At 38.2% G+C, this 12,351-nt stretch overlaps 1 protein-coding gene across 2 annotated transcripts in view; it reads right to left on the bottom strand.

The window, feature by feature from the left end:
- Positions 1 to 176: 176 nt before the first annotated feature.
- Positions 177 to 12,351, bottom strand: part of WASHC4 (WASH complex subunit 4) — a 38,986-nt gene continuing 26,811 nt past the window's right edge. The window contains exons 24-33 of one of the 2 annotated variants that reach the window (XM_009288390.2): positions 11,417 to 11,551; positions 10,577 to 10,685; positions 9,787 to 9,853; positions 9,069 to 9,155; positions 8,159 to 8,306; positions 6,709 to 6,805; positions 6,037 to 6,233; positions 4,918 to 5,017; positions 3,418 to 3,493; positions 177 to 2,722 (exon numbers count right to left, since the gene is read on the bottom strand). In XM_009288390.2, coding sequence (XP_009286665.1) covers positions 3,426 to 3,493; positions 4,918 to 5,017; positions 6,037 to 6,233; positions 6,709 to 6,805; positions 8,159 to 8,306; positions 9,069 to 9,155; positions 9,787 to 9,853; positions 10,577 to 10,685; positions 11,417 to 11,551 — 1,008 coding nt within the window. In that variant the 3' untranslated portion in view covers positions 177 to 2,722; positions 3,418 to 3,425. Of the gene's footprint in view, positions 2,723 to 3,130; positions 3,494 to 4,917; positions 5,018 to 6,036; positions 6,234 to 6,708; positions 6,806 to 8,158; positions 8,307 to 9,068; positions 9,156 to 9,786; positions 9,854 to 10,576; positions 10,686 to 11,416; positions 11,552 to 12,351 lie in introns of those variants that run through there. The other variant, XM_019474409.1, reaches the window with a different exon arrangement.

The raw sequence follows: 12,351 nt of genomic DNA, 5'->3' as shown, positions 1-12,351 counted from the left end.
GTTTGCAAGCATTTGACATGGAATAAGTTCAATTTAGCTAGTTGTTGAATGTTTAGAAGAACCATGGAAGAGAACTGTTAGTAACTGACACAAAAACTTCATAAATAAAAGTTGAAGCTTTCTTATTAAGAAAATGGACACCTGCTGATGTTACTGAAGACACTAAGAATGAGGTTCTCAAAATGACATTTATTAACACAGTTTTATGTACATAATGTTCTCTACTCACAAACCAAAGAGACTGAGGTAACAAAATACCCTTCTGTACAACGAGTTAGGAAACATTGTTACATTTGGTCCTTTGTACCTGAGAAGCTGAAAACAGCCGTTTTTGATGATGAAAACTCAAATTTACTTCCGATTACAGGCCACGTTAGGACCTCCAGAATCTACCCTTCAGCAGCAGCAGCTCCCTCCCCAGCGAAGGGCCGACCAGCTGGGGGCTGCTGCAGCCGTCACTCACCACCCATCGATGCAAACACCTTTTGACCTTGGGGCTGAAAGTGCGCTGGGCCTCAGCTGGGCGCTGGCCAGAGCTGCCCCCCCCCCCCCCCCCCCGCCGTGCTGCGAGGAGGAAGGGCAAGGCAGCCCCCCCCCGGCTGCACAGCGCCCTGTCGGAGGCGGGTTGCAAGACCTCGGGAAGAGCAGCCGCTACCGCCTCTACGTGCGGCAACAGCCCCGCCACAAGACTGAACACAGGAGGGCAGTGGCGGCACCCCCCCCCCCCGGGGGAGGGAGGCTGGCCTGCAGCCTGTTCTGCCCCCTACAGGTCTGTTTTACGTCCCTGCAGCAAACTCATCAGCCTCGCTTTCCTTTTATCACCTCTGGGAATTTTGAGTGAGCACGTTTGGTTTAGTTTGGGGGATTTTTGTTTTAGCTCCATCGTCTCATCTCCAGACAACCAGCCGGGGTGCATTTTGTTCCTATAATTGGAACAGGAGGGCAAAAGCAATGAAAATAGTAGTAGCACCACAGCAAGAATTTTGCACCCCTTTCAGATCCTTGGGGGGGGAAAAAAAAGGATTTAATGTGACTCACTCTGACACAGATGAGTGTGTGACATCCCAATCCAGGACCCACCTTGTATTTCAGATGAGAAAAGCTTTCTGCATGTATATGCTGCTACACAACAGGAAGAAAAGGAAATATAAACTATAGTCCTGTATTAGCAAGAATAGCTCTATTATCACTGTACATATTTGTGTGTATGTATATATTTTTGCCACATATAGCATATATTCAGGTCTCCCAGATTAAACAGGGTTCTATAAAAATAGGCTTGTCTTTCCTGTAGAATTTCCATCACCAGAACCATGTGAATTTGTTAACCACCATACGTTAAGAAAATGCACAGCTCCGTTTATATTCAACTGCAAAGTATTACCTATCCAAGATAGTGTCTTTCCCAAAAAGTAGGAGAAGGGAAAATACAAGTGCAGATTTTATCAGAGCACGGGTGATGTCTTGGCTGTACATAGCTACCTAGCCCCTCCGTCCCGGGGGAAACGAACACCATCTATGCGTGATTCTGCAGCTGTGTGGAAGAAGGAAATGCAGTGCTTGGCCGTTCCAAGCCAAGAACTTGGGTGCCTTCGGATGAGATAGGAATATGGAAATATGTACTCTGCAGTTGCAACAGTACGGAAATCAGCAGCAGCAGCAGCAAGAATGCTGATCTCGGCAGCGCTACTGAGCATTCAGTGCGGGCACAATTTGGTCAAAAAAGAAAGTGTACACAAGTTATGAAAAAAATACCTGTATCAAAATAAAAAAAAGCAAAAATACTAATCAAGTAATGCAGCATTCTTTAGGGCAGTCTCTGCAGTTATAATGAATTAAAAATAAAAACTTTAATGAGCCCAGCTGATTTAAACAGTCCATGAAGCTTCCGTGTCATGTTTTCAGAACCAACAAAAGGACTTTCATACCAGTCTGGTCTTTCCAGTTGCAACAAAGCATTTGTCCTGGCTTTCTGAACGTTGAAGTGACTGGCAGGAAAGGGCGAATCAGAAGTACGTCAGGAACTGTCTTAACCAGTGACCCAAGGGTGGGCGGGACAATTTGAACCATTAAAACATTACCTTTTTTGTAATTACAAGAGATGAAAGAAGCTGGCAAGTATGGCCTAAAAAAATACGGTTGAGTGCACCAAACCCCCCCCCCCCAACCTAATTCTCAGTTGGACTAGAGTAGTTTATTCTAGTTAATAAGACCTAGAAGTGTTTTATGTTCTGGGAGACTAAAACACAACTGTATCTTTTAATGAAAAGTGGTGTTTACTTTTAAGCAAAGTCTAGCTACTTACTTGAGTTAGGAATCTGAGTAACTCTCGCATCATCTAGAACCTCTACTTGCAGGCATTAACAGATGTTGTATTTATACAGAGTTCTCACAGTGTTCAGCAGCTTCTGAAGCCTGCAGTGCAATTACTGTTAATAATGAGGCATGTAAGACTGTATGAACAACACAGACGGTACAACAGACCTACAAAGGCTAGGAAATACAGAATTGAGGCTGAAACTTGCAGTTAGGCACAACATATTCATGAAGTGTAAGATCACTTAATAGTTACAGACACCCATCACACAGTGTCTGGTCATAAAAGGAAGAGCTGATTGTGGTTCTGTCTTGGCTCTGGATTTCCTTACTTCTGTAGATGCAAATCAGACCTTCGGTACGAAATGAGAATTTATTATGTTAACTTCTCTGATTTTCCCATTCTCTGATACGGGGGGGAAAAAAAACAGCAGGGGAAAATAAATGCCTGACAGGATCCTAAGTTCCCACAGTGCAAATACTATCTATAGTAATAACAAGGGTTTGTGGAATAAAACATTAATAAGGATTTCCATTTTGTGTAATAGCTTTAACATACATTCGCAACATACACTGTTACGCCTCCAGTGTAATCTGTGACTGCATTAAACACAAAACAGGACTGCATTAAAACATGTCTGAATTATTTTTTGGACAACAGATACGCACGGTATCTTGACTCAATTTTTTTTTCTTTTTCTGGTTGAAGAGATGCACCAGTTCAAATCTTAGACCAATGGTCTGAGTTGTTTTTTTTTTTTAAATGCTATGTTAAAAATGCAATAATGCATCTAAAAAGTAGTAAGATTTTTTTTTATCTGCACATCTGTACTTTAAAATAACTACCTCCAAGGTCAACATTTTATATAATTATTTTCAATCTAAAGAAAGTGCTGTAAATAATGTAGACTCCTGAAAAATAGGAGTTTCTACAGGAAATATAGACAAACACAGACCTAGCCTCACTGGATGCTAGTAAACTACTGTACATTTTCTCTTGGGTTTAACAGAGCAAGTAAATCAAATCTAGAGCTTTTACCCCTCCAGAGCGTTACCGGTAACGACAAGAACATGAATCATTTAAGTAATCATCACCCATACCAGCCATATCATTTCACAACAGGATCTGCAGTCGTAGAGTTGGAAAGATCTCCGTTGCTTGCTTTAACAGATTCTTCTACAAAAATAAAAATTGAAGACATGGATCATGTTTAACATTTTATTCAAGGCAGTAAAAACAAAGTCTTCGCATATCTATTATGCTGATGTCATAACACACTTGATACAGTATACCATGGTCAGCATATGCAAACTGACCTTGCAGCACGAAGGGTCCTGGCCCTATGAAGAAATCTGTATTTGGGGTGAAAGGTTTCTTCAATCAGTAGCACTTGTGTAAAGATTACATACACATGCTCACACATTTTGCAGAGTCCAAGTCCAAATATTATGGTAGAAGGCAAAGATATCACCGTGTTCAAAGCTTTTCACCCTGGTACGCATTTCAAGCTTTTCTCACCACAAAACACATTTTTAGAGAACTGAACACGTATCACAACAGGGAATATTTAACCTAAAATACAATTAAGTAACTGACGTTCTACAGAATACTCTCCTAAAGAAGCCAGGGTAATATGTCTATTCTTACTCATCACGATGCTTGTAGGTGTTTTTTTGAGTTAAACAATTATTTGAGCAACTTCACTGAACATGATCAAATACACATTCATGCTAAAAGACTTCTTTCTTTGTGAAATGTTTTCCTGGTACAGAAGAAAACTGATCTTTGGCTCAGTGACTGTCACCTCACAGGTCACTTGTGTCTTTGTCGGAACTACAGTGGAAGATTATTTACCAATTTCATTTTTAATACACTGCCACCCGAGTGTCTTAAGTAACTTGTGACTGAACTGCACTTCTATCTTAACCCTCGGGAGCATTCTCGTTTCTTTGAAAAGAATTTTCCTATACCCAAGAACATCTTCCAGAATTCACGAGGGAGAATATATAAGCATGAATATAAAACGCAAAATACCCATGTTACCTAGTCAAGAGACCGTACCACAAATTAAGATCTTACCCTTTGAATATAATTCAGTGGTAGAGCAAAACATATCATAAACATCTGAAAGTCAGGTATAGTATCTGCATCATCTGTCTACATCAGTTGAGAAATAGCTGGTAAGCAACAGGTGAAAAACACCAGCTTATTTCACACCAGCTAAGGCTGTGCAGAAAAGGCTGTCATTGTCAAAACTGGTAACTGAGAGGGTAAAGTACGATGCTGAAGTTACTGAATTTAATATTACTACAAGTATGCAATTCTCCCTGTCCCAGACTTTTTTGGGTTGGTTCGGTTTTTTTGTGGTGTTGGGTTTTTTTGGGGGGGAGGTTCCGCCCCCAGAAGCCCAGCTTGAAATTCACCCATTCCAAAGAAGGCCTCTGTGAGCTGCTGACTCCACAATCACCCCAAACTCTTTCTGGAATACTGAATCAACCTACTAGCAAGAAAGCAGCTATGGAAAAAAACAAAAAAAAGTACTTTCCCTACTAAGGCACACTCTCATGAGCCAAAATGTTCTACGAATAGCATTCACTCACCTTCTTTTTCTTTCTTTTCCTGGTTTTCTTCTGCTGCAGTTTTATCTGCTCTGAAAAAAATTCTTGCACTACTTAGTGAGAAATAAAGGAGTTCAAATTCCTAGGGGAAAAGATACAGAAGAGGAGTGTCAGTGTATCACAAGAATGAATTTGTAGACAGATAAGTGGGATTTTTTCAGAAGCATCTAAGGCAACTATATTTCAATATCTAAATCACTTAAATGCTTTTGAAAATCTTCCTCCATTCATACCTTGTTGACATGCATTTTACAAAGCAAATGTCAGCCAAAAACTTTAAAGGGCAATTTAGGCAAAGCAGCAGCAGTGCAATAAATCTGTCACTAATCCACTGAGGCTGAAAATGAGGTTTGTAGCAGCAGTGAGAATTTGGAGCAACTTGCCCATGGAAAATCATGCAAGCCAATAATTTGAATGGCCACAAGCTTGATCAGTTTCTGAACAAGGTTCAGTGATGTATTTTTTTTAACAACAGAGGACCAAAACACAGTGGACACTCGTGGGAGTCATGAGGACCTACAGGGCTTTATCTATTTCAACAACAGATGTGCTGTTACAGAATGTAATCATGGGCTATTCAAAAACAGGCAGCTACAGATTTGTCCCATAGCCTCTTCAAATCAAGAGCAGAGAGAGAGAGAGAGAGAGAGAAAGCATTTACACCACCGATGAAACCTGAACTGCTATGCTTCAAAATTCAAATGCGTCTTTCCTCTATTTGACAGCTAGTGCATCATTTGACTTAGCAGCTCAGAATTAACACCCAAGCAACTCTGAGGGTTCACAGTGTTATGCAAAATCTTTGTTATAAGAAATTTAACCAAAAAGTTATTCTCTCCTATTTAAGCATTTAGGTTAATCCATGGGACAAAGACTTTCAATCATCCAGGTCAAGTTCCCGCCTCACTCAAATATCACAAACACTTACAACACCCCCTTCAGATTGCACACCTCAAGTCTTTATACTCTTTTTGTATTCTTGCTGTAGACAATGCTCTATGTTTTTTGCTCTTGATAAGCTCCATCAGAAAACACATACCCGAATTGTGATGGGTAAGTGCAGAACTCAATACAGAACAGATAACTGGACCCATGCTATACCTGTAAACAAACTTCCAGTCGCTTGTGGGTAAGGTTCATAGTTTGTAGTAGTTTTTCATCTTGATTAGTGGACTGCACATTCTGCTGCTTAGCTACTGCTCTTATTTCCTTCACATACTTCTCTCTAACAGACTGGAACCAGTGCAGAGAATCAAACTCCTGGTACTGATCCAAAAGCTTCAGAATGTAAGCCACACCTATAGTCATTAACAAACCATGTACCAAAGTCAGCATGCAATTTGTAAAACGTTTTGTGAACGTCTTTAACGGATCAGTCTAATTCCCACACAAATAAAATTTAAATTGCAATTAATTTACAACTAAATCTAACAGGAAGAAAAAATTATAATAAAGAACAAACTTCAATTGTTGAAAACCTCACAACTTATCCAAAGACTTGCACACCTTCTCATCTGCTGAGATCCGCAAGCTTTGAAAGAAATAGGGGAGCACCAAGATACGACAAAACTGTCTGCTCCCATGCTCAGCTATTCCATGCTTAGGAGATTCTGAACACATAGCCCTCAAATCCATTGTGCTGAAGCCAAGACAACCCAAATTTAAATTGTGGAATTTTTAATTATGGGAACACAAAAAATATAAACAAAACTTTTCTCGCAAATATCCATTATGTTGGCTTACCCAAAGGCTAGTCAGTGTGCTGACACTTACCCATGGCAAACCCATCATCAGTGAAAGCTGCTCCACTTTTGTTCTTCTTATTCAATTTCTCCTTGCAACTGATTGAATGCTCTACAAAATTGAGGGTCTGAAAGAGTGAAAAGCTGTCTTGGAATCATCAAGAGAGACTCACAAATTTTAAAAGGTATTCACATACATGCTGTTACCTATGAATATAATTCCACGCCCAAAACTATGCTAATTGTGTCCCCCATCATTACGCATTTTTGTATGAAAACTTGCCCTTTTTCTAGATCTTTGGGAAGAAAGTTAAGTTAAGCTTTGGAAAATATTTGCAGATATGAAAGTAAAAAACCAAAAAGGTACATCTTCATCTTCGCTGTTCTTGTCAGACTCTATTACTTCGCATTCTCTTGGCGATTACTAGAGGTAAACATGTAAACAAGTAAAGGATAATTAAAATAGTCCAGGTTCCTGGAAAGCTTAAAGATACTAGTGTTTTAAAGCTACAGTATGTTACATCATTCTATTTAGAAAATAGTAAAAATATTTCCATAGTCTTACATTTACAATGATGTTGAACAATAGATCCAGGTAGTAATATCGAGCGATGGGTATGTGTTTGCATGCAATAACTACTATTGAGACATGGAAATGTGTGTACTTTTAACAACTTTTCGAAAACCTATGACAGTTTCAAATTTAACTACACTGAAATGCCTTTTTAAAAACTAAAATGGATGGTATATTCCTGAAACTGTATTTATCAGAAAAAATTCTACAAATGGGAAGGAAAAAGAACAAAAGTATTTGCCATGAGCCTTTACTTTCCCTCACTTCTATCACCATGACATACCTGTCCTCTCACAGTCTTAAGTTTTGGAACATCGATGAGCCATAAATTAGCTTCTAAAATGGGATATTACACATTAGTCTGTTTAGATCATTTAGGCCTTCAAACTGAACTGCTTCTGAATGCCCAGAATGCTGCACTCAAGTGTGCATCGCCTCAATTCAGTTGGACTCTTTCTAAACAAAGCTTATTAGCAAAAGCAGGCCCAATTGCAATAGGGAATGCCCCAGTTGTACTGCATTAGATCATGACATTAAAAGAACCTGAAGACAGCTAATGCGATGTGGAAAGAGCACACACATGAAAGAGCTGAAGAACACGGTTTTAAACTCCCTTCATCCTTGCTGTTCCAATTCCTCCTTTTTCATCTTGGCTTCTCCAAATTTGATTCAAACAGGACGAGAAGAAATTTTTAAAGTTACCTTTTGAGTGCTCATACATGAATTGATGTAAACGAAGAAACACATGGCTTTGGACAACAAAGCCAAGCTCAGAGCAATCCCACTTACAATCAGGGAAGAAAGTAGAATATGATAAACAACAGTCTAATACAAAATATTGAAACACAAACCTGATCTGATAAACTTTTTAAAAATAAGTACTGGTACACATAGTGCAAATACTAACCAGTGGGGGAACAATTATGTAGAAGTTCCGCAAATGCATGTTCTTTGGACTGCGGAATTCAGGAGCAAATACATCCACAAGCATTTTGAAGTACTCCGTTCCTTCTGCAAAGTTACGCGTGAGGTCACTGAGGACAGAGTCCAACTGCCTGCAAAGGGTAAGAAACATGTTACCTGGTTTCTGCTAGAAGGTTCCGTGCTTACTCACCCTTCAGGGTAACAACCCGCTCTTCACTCTTTGGCTGCACCTACAACCCAGTATTCGGACCAGTGTCCAAGATTACACCCTACCTCTACAGCCACCTTGAATCATGTTTCTTGATTTAATTTCCTCAAAAAAGGTTTATGAATACTTTCCTAAGGCCCTGAACATTCTAAAAGCAGATGTCAGACACGTGGTGAGGAAAGCTTGTTAGCCTTTAAACCACAAGGATTTTATCAAGAAACCAGGTTCTAACAGTCTATCAGTACAAATCACAGAATCACAGAATATCTCAAGTTGGAAGGGACCCATAAGGATCAAGTCCAACTCCTTGCTCCTCGCAGGACTACCTAAAACTAAACCATATGACTACGAGCATCATCCAGACGCTCCTTGAACTCTGACAGGCTTGGTGCTGTGATCACTTCCCTGGGGAGCCTGTTCCAGTGACCAACCACCTTCTCAGTGAAGAATCTTTTCCTAATGTCCAGTCTGAACTTCCTGAAATGCCGCTTCGCATTCAGCATTTAAAACAACTGCTTCTATTTTCTCTGCTTTTAAGAGCAGCAAATTTTTTTGTGTAAAATCAGTTGAACTTTTAACACACGCACACACAAAAATGCAACTAACAGCTGCATTTACAACTTTAAAATTACAATTCTCTCATCCCATCCCTGCCCCAGACCTCAAAAGCATGATGTTAGGGTACCTTGCTGCTTTTTGTGTTTCTTCTGAGAGTCCTTCTTCTTTCACCAGCTCTTCAAAGTTAACGATATCTTCCAGATCAGGAACAAACCTGAAACAAACCTTGTTAATATTATGTACAACCGTCTATGTTCACTGAAGTATTTATTGACCATAATTTATAATTTAGTTAATTTAGTCTTCTGGGCTTGAACTACTTAAAGTTATATCATACCATCTCCTCTCTCTAGCACCTGCTGCACTTGATAACTAAGTTTACTATTATTTCCAAGAAAACCAACTATTTCTTTGTATGTAAAAGTCACTATGTTTTAATGACCTTTATATAAACACTATCATCCATACAGAAAGAAGTATCAAAGAAATGTTTTCTCCAAGTTCCTCAAGGCTTGTACTCTTTTTCCTTAATGCACCCTCTTGAAGTGATTAATATTAGAATTACTGACTTAACTAAGGACCAATGACTTAAATGTACATTCTATTAACTCTTTTGCAGTGTTTTTCCATAGAATTTGTTTGATTTTTGCTGTTTTATGGCCGTGTTTGTACAGTTCTGAATTCCAGCACTGTTTTTGATAATTCCACTTCAATGAAGGCATAAAAATGAACCTTTTTAATCAAAATTTATGGGGAATGGGTAAGAACCCAGGGAATATCAGCATGAATAGGGAGTAAAGGAATGAGAAGGAGCAAACGTAGAAATGAAATATTTGTGGAAGTACCTAATTGCACTACTACAGCAGTGAAGTCCACCAGATCTTATCATTCGTACATAACCCATAGCATTGCCTTTAAAAAAAAAAAACAAACAAGGAAGTAATTTATAATTATTTAAATATACACACACACACACACACTCTTCGTAACTCCTGTAAGCTCTGAAATGTACATTAAAGTTGCCATATTATTTTGGCAAAGAAACTGTTCTGAAAGCCAAGTTAAAAAAGTTACATTGAACCCCGGTATCAAAAGTCTATGTAGAGATATAAAACACAAATGCATCATCTAGCAAGGCTGTGTTCACTTTCATGATAGCATACGGGCCAAATAATACAAACTCTTTTCACTGGACACATTAAACACTTGCAAGTTCAGGTCAGTCCTGCGCATCTACAGCATCAATGGCTGAAAATACCATTGTAATGTCATGCATCGCTCAAAGTTAGTGCAGCTGGATATATGGCCTTTCTCTGAAATACATGAACTTAAGAGTACTATTTTTTTTACTGGGAAATACACTCAAAGTCACTTCCATAACATAAAGAAAAGATGAACTTAAAAGGGAACAGACATCTGCACAAGCTGTAGCTATATTTTAAATTAAGACATGCAAGGGCCATTTCTATGTAATTAGATGAGAGTATTTATTTCACATGGGATACAGCTGAAGTACTTTCCATCTGACTAGAGTTAAGTCTAGTTTTAGCCTGAGCTAAAAGTTCAGTTACTAGACTGTGAAGACCTCTTTCATTTAATAACATTTATAACATTGTCTTAGATAGCATTTCATACCAATTTGACTTATGAGTTGTCTGAACTGGTCAAGATAGCTCTGGCCATCCGGGGTTATTCCAAGTTTTCTGATGCCACGGTTGAATTTATCTGCTCTTTCAAAGGGATACTAGAAAAATATTTTAGAATAATTTGTAAGAATAATTACCTACCCTTAAAAAAAAAAATTAAATGTTTTCATCATGTCAATACAATTCTATTTGCAATTTCATTTTTTTTATAAATTATACACCTGCCTGTCTATATTAGTTTGCAAAAGTCATTTGGCTAAGTTACTTTTGCAAGCTGAAAAGTGAAACGGAAGTCTTACTGTGAACAAGAAAGCATTCCTAAAAGAAATAAGTACTTGACATATAAGAAGCTGGCAGCCTATTTTACTAAATACATTGTGTCTCATATTTTCGAGATATCAATTTTCCAGCATGGAAAATCAGACCCTAGACCCCAAATGACATTTGTCATTTGACATACTGGAATAAGTGCTACATATTCACATCATTTTGGATTCAATTTGAATAATCTTATTATTCAAAACTGACAACAACTGTTAAGCATGGTTTGGACCAGAAGTTTAGAACCTCCAACAGACCATGACTCCATCAAATCATAATTTTCAAGTCACTGAGAAAATTATTTTAGCCAACCCCATGTTTACAGAGCAGCCAGAACAAAAGAACACAGACATTTGTAATGCTGCAATTTGCTAGCACAAAAGCTGTCATTTTGTCTGGAGATACACATTTAAATAATAGGAACGTTATGATTTGGTGCACCTTCAGTCACATGAAAGTAGCACTTCTTTTAGCCAAGTTACTCTCAATCCTTCAAAAATTACTATACCTTGTGATCATTTTGATCCTTGACTTCCCTGAAGAATCTAATGTCTTTGATAAGTCTGGATTTGATATGTTCATCATACATGAACTGGCTAAAAATATAAAACTTTTTCCTCAAAAATTGGTAAGTGAAGTTTACCTAGAAGAAAAAAAAATAGTCAAATCAAGAAAGTTAGCAAAGTAACAAGCGTACCTAGCAACCCATTTTCAGTAGATTCCAGAGTAACTTGTATTTATGATGATGTTCCAAAAATGGAACCTTCTACTCAGTTTACTTCAATTTGTTATTCCCAACTTATTTTTTAATTTCACTGGTTTAAAAGAATAAAGAAAACCCTTCTGCCGGAAGGCCTACTCTCTTCCAGGAAGGGCAGAGGGACCAAGGGATAAGTTAGCTATTTCAGTTCGATGACCTGCCCTACACAGACATTAGTTTGTGTCTGGAATATCTTGTAACTGTCCTTTTGAAGCAATACAAACATTTCAAGTTGAAAAGGGCAGACAAGCTCAACTTCCTCAGTTAAGTTGCGGAATCTGCATAGCCTCTTGACACACCTTTCTACTTCCTCAAAGTTTTCTAAAACACTCTCTCATAAGGCAGAAGCACACTTCTACCCTACACATCTCACTTACTTCTCATGTCTGCATAAACAACTTTACTCACAACCTGAAGTGAATAAATCTACATCACCAGGAAATAATGCAAGTAACAGCATTGTTTCTGAGTAACTGAAGTCCCCAAGATTGATTTTCTTCTTGTTACTGGAATAGTTATTCTCAGAAGAATAATACAAGAGAATTTATTTCCAATAGTGCAATAAAACATGAAAACCTTATTTTTCTAATCATTTCCACTTTTCAAGTAATGACTTGAGAGCGGGTTCAATATTTCAGCAAGTTCCTTTTTTTTTTTTTTTTTTTTTTTTTTTTTTTTTTGGC

This window comes from Aptenodytes forsteri, unplaced genomic scaffold (genome assembly GCF_000699145.1).
Source record: "Aptenodytes forsteri isolate BGI_AS27 unplaced genomic scaffold, ASM69914v1 Scaffold56, whole genome shotgun sequence".
Classification (NCBI taxonomy): domain Eukaryota; kingdom Metazoa; phylum Chordata; class Aves; order Sphenisciformes; family Spheniscidae; genus Aptenodytes; species Aptenodytes forsteri.
Note: the sequence above shows the minus strand (reverse complement) of the source record. Positions and strands in the feature narration are given on the sequence as shown.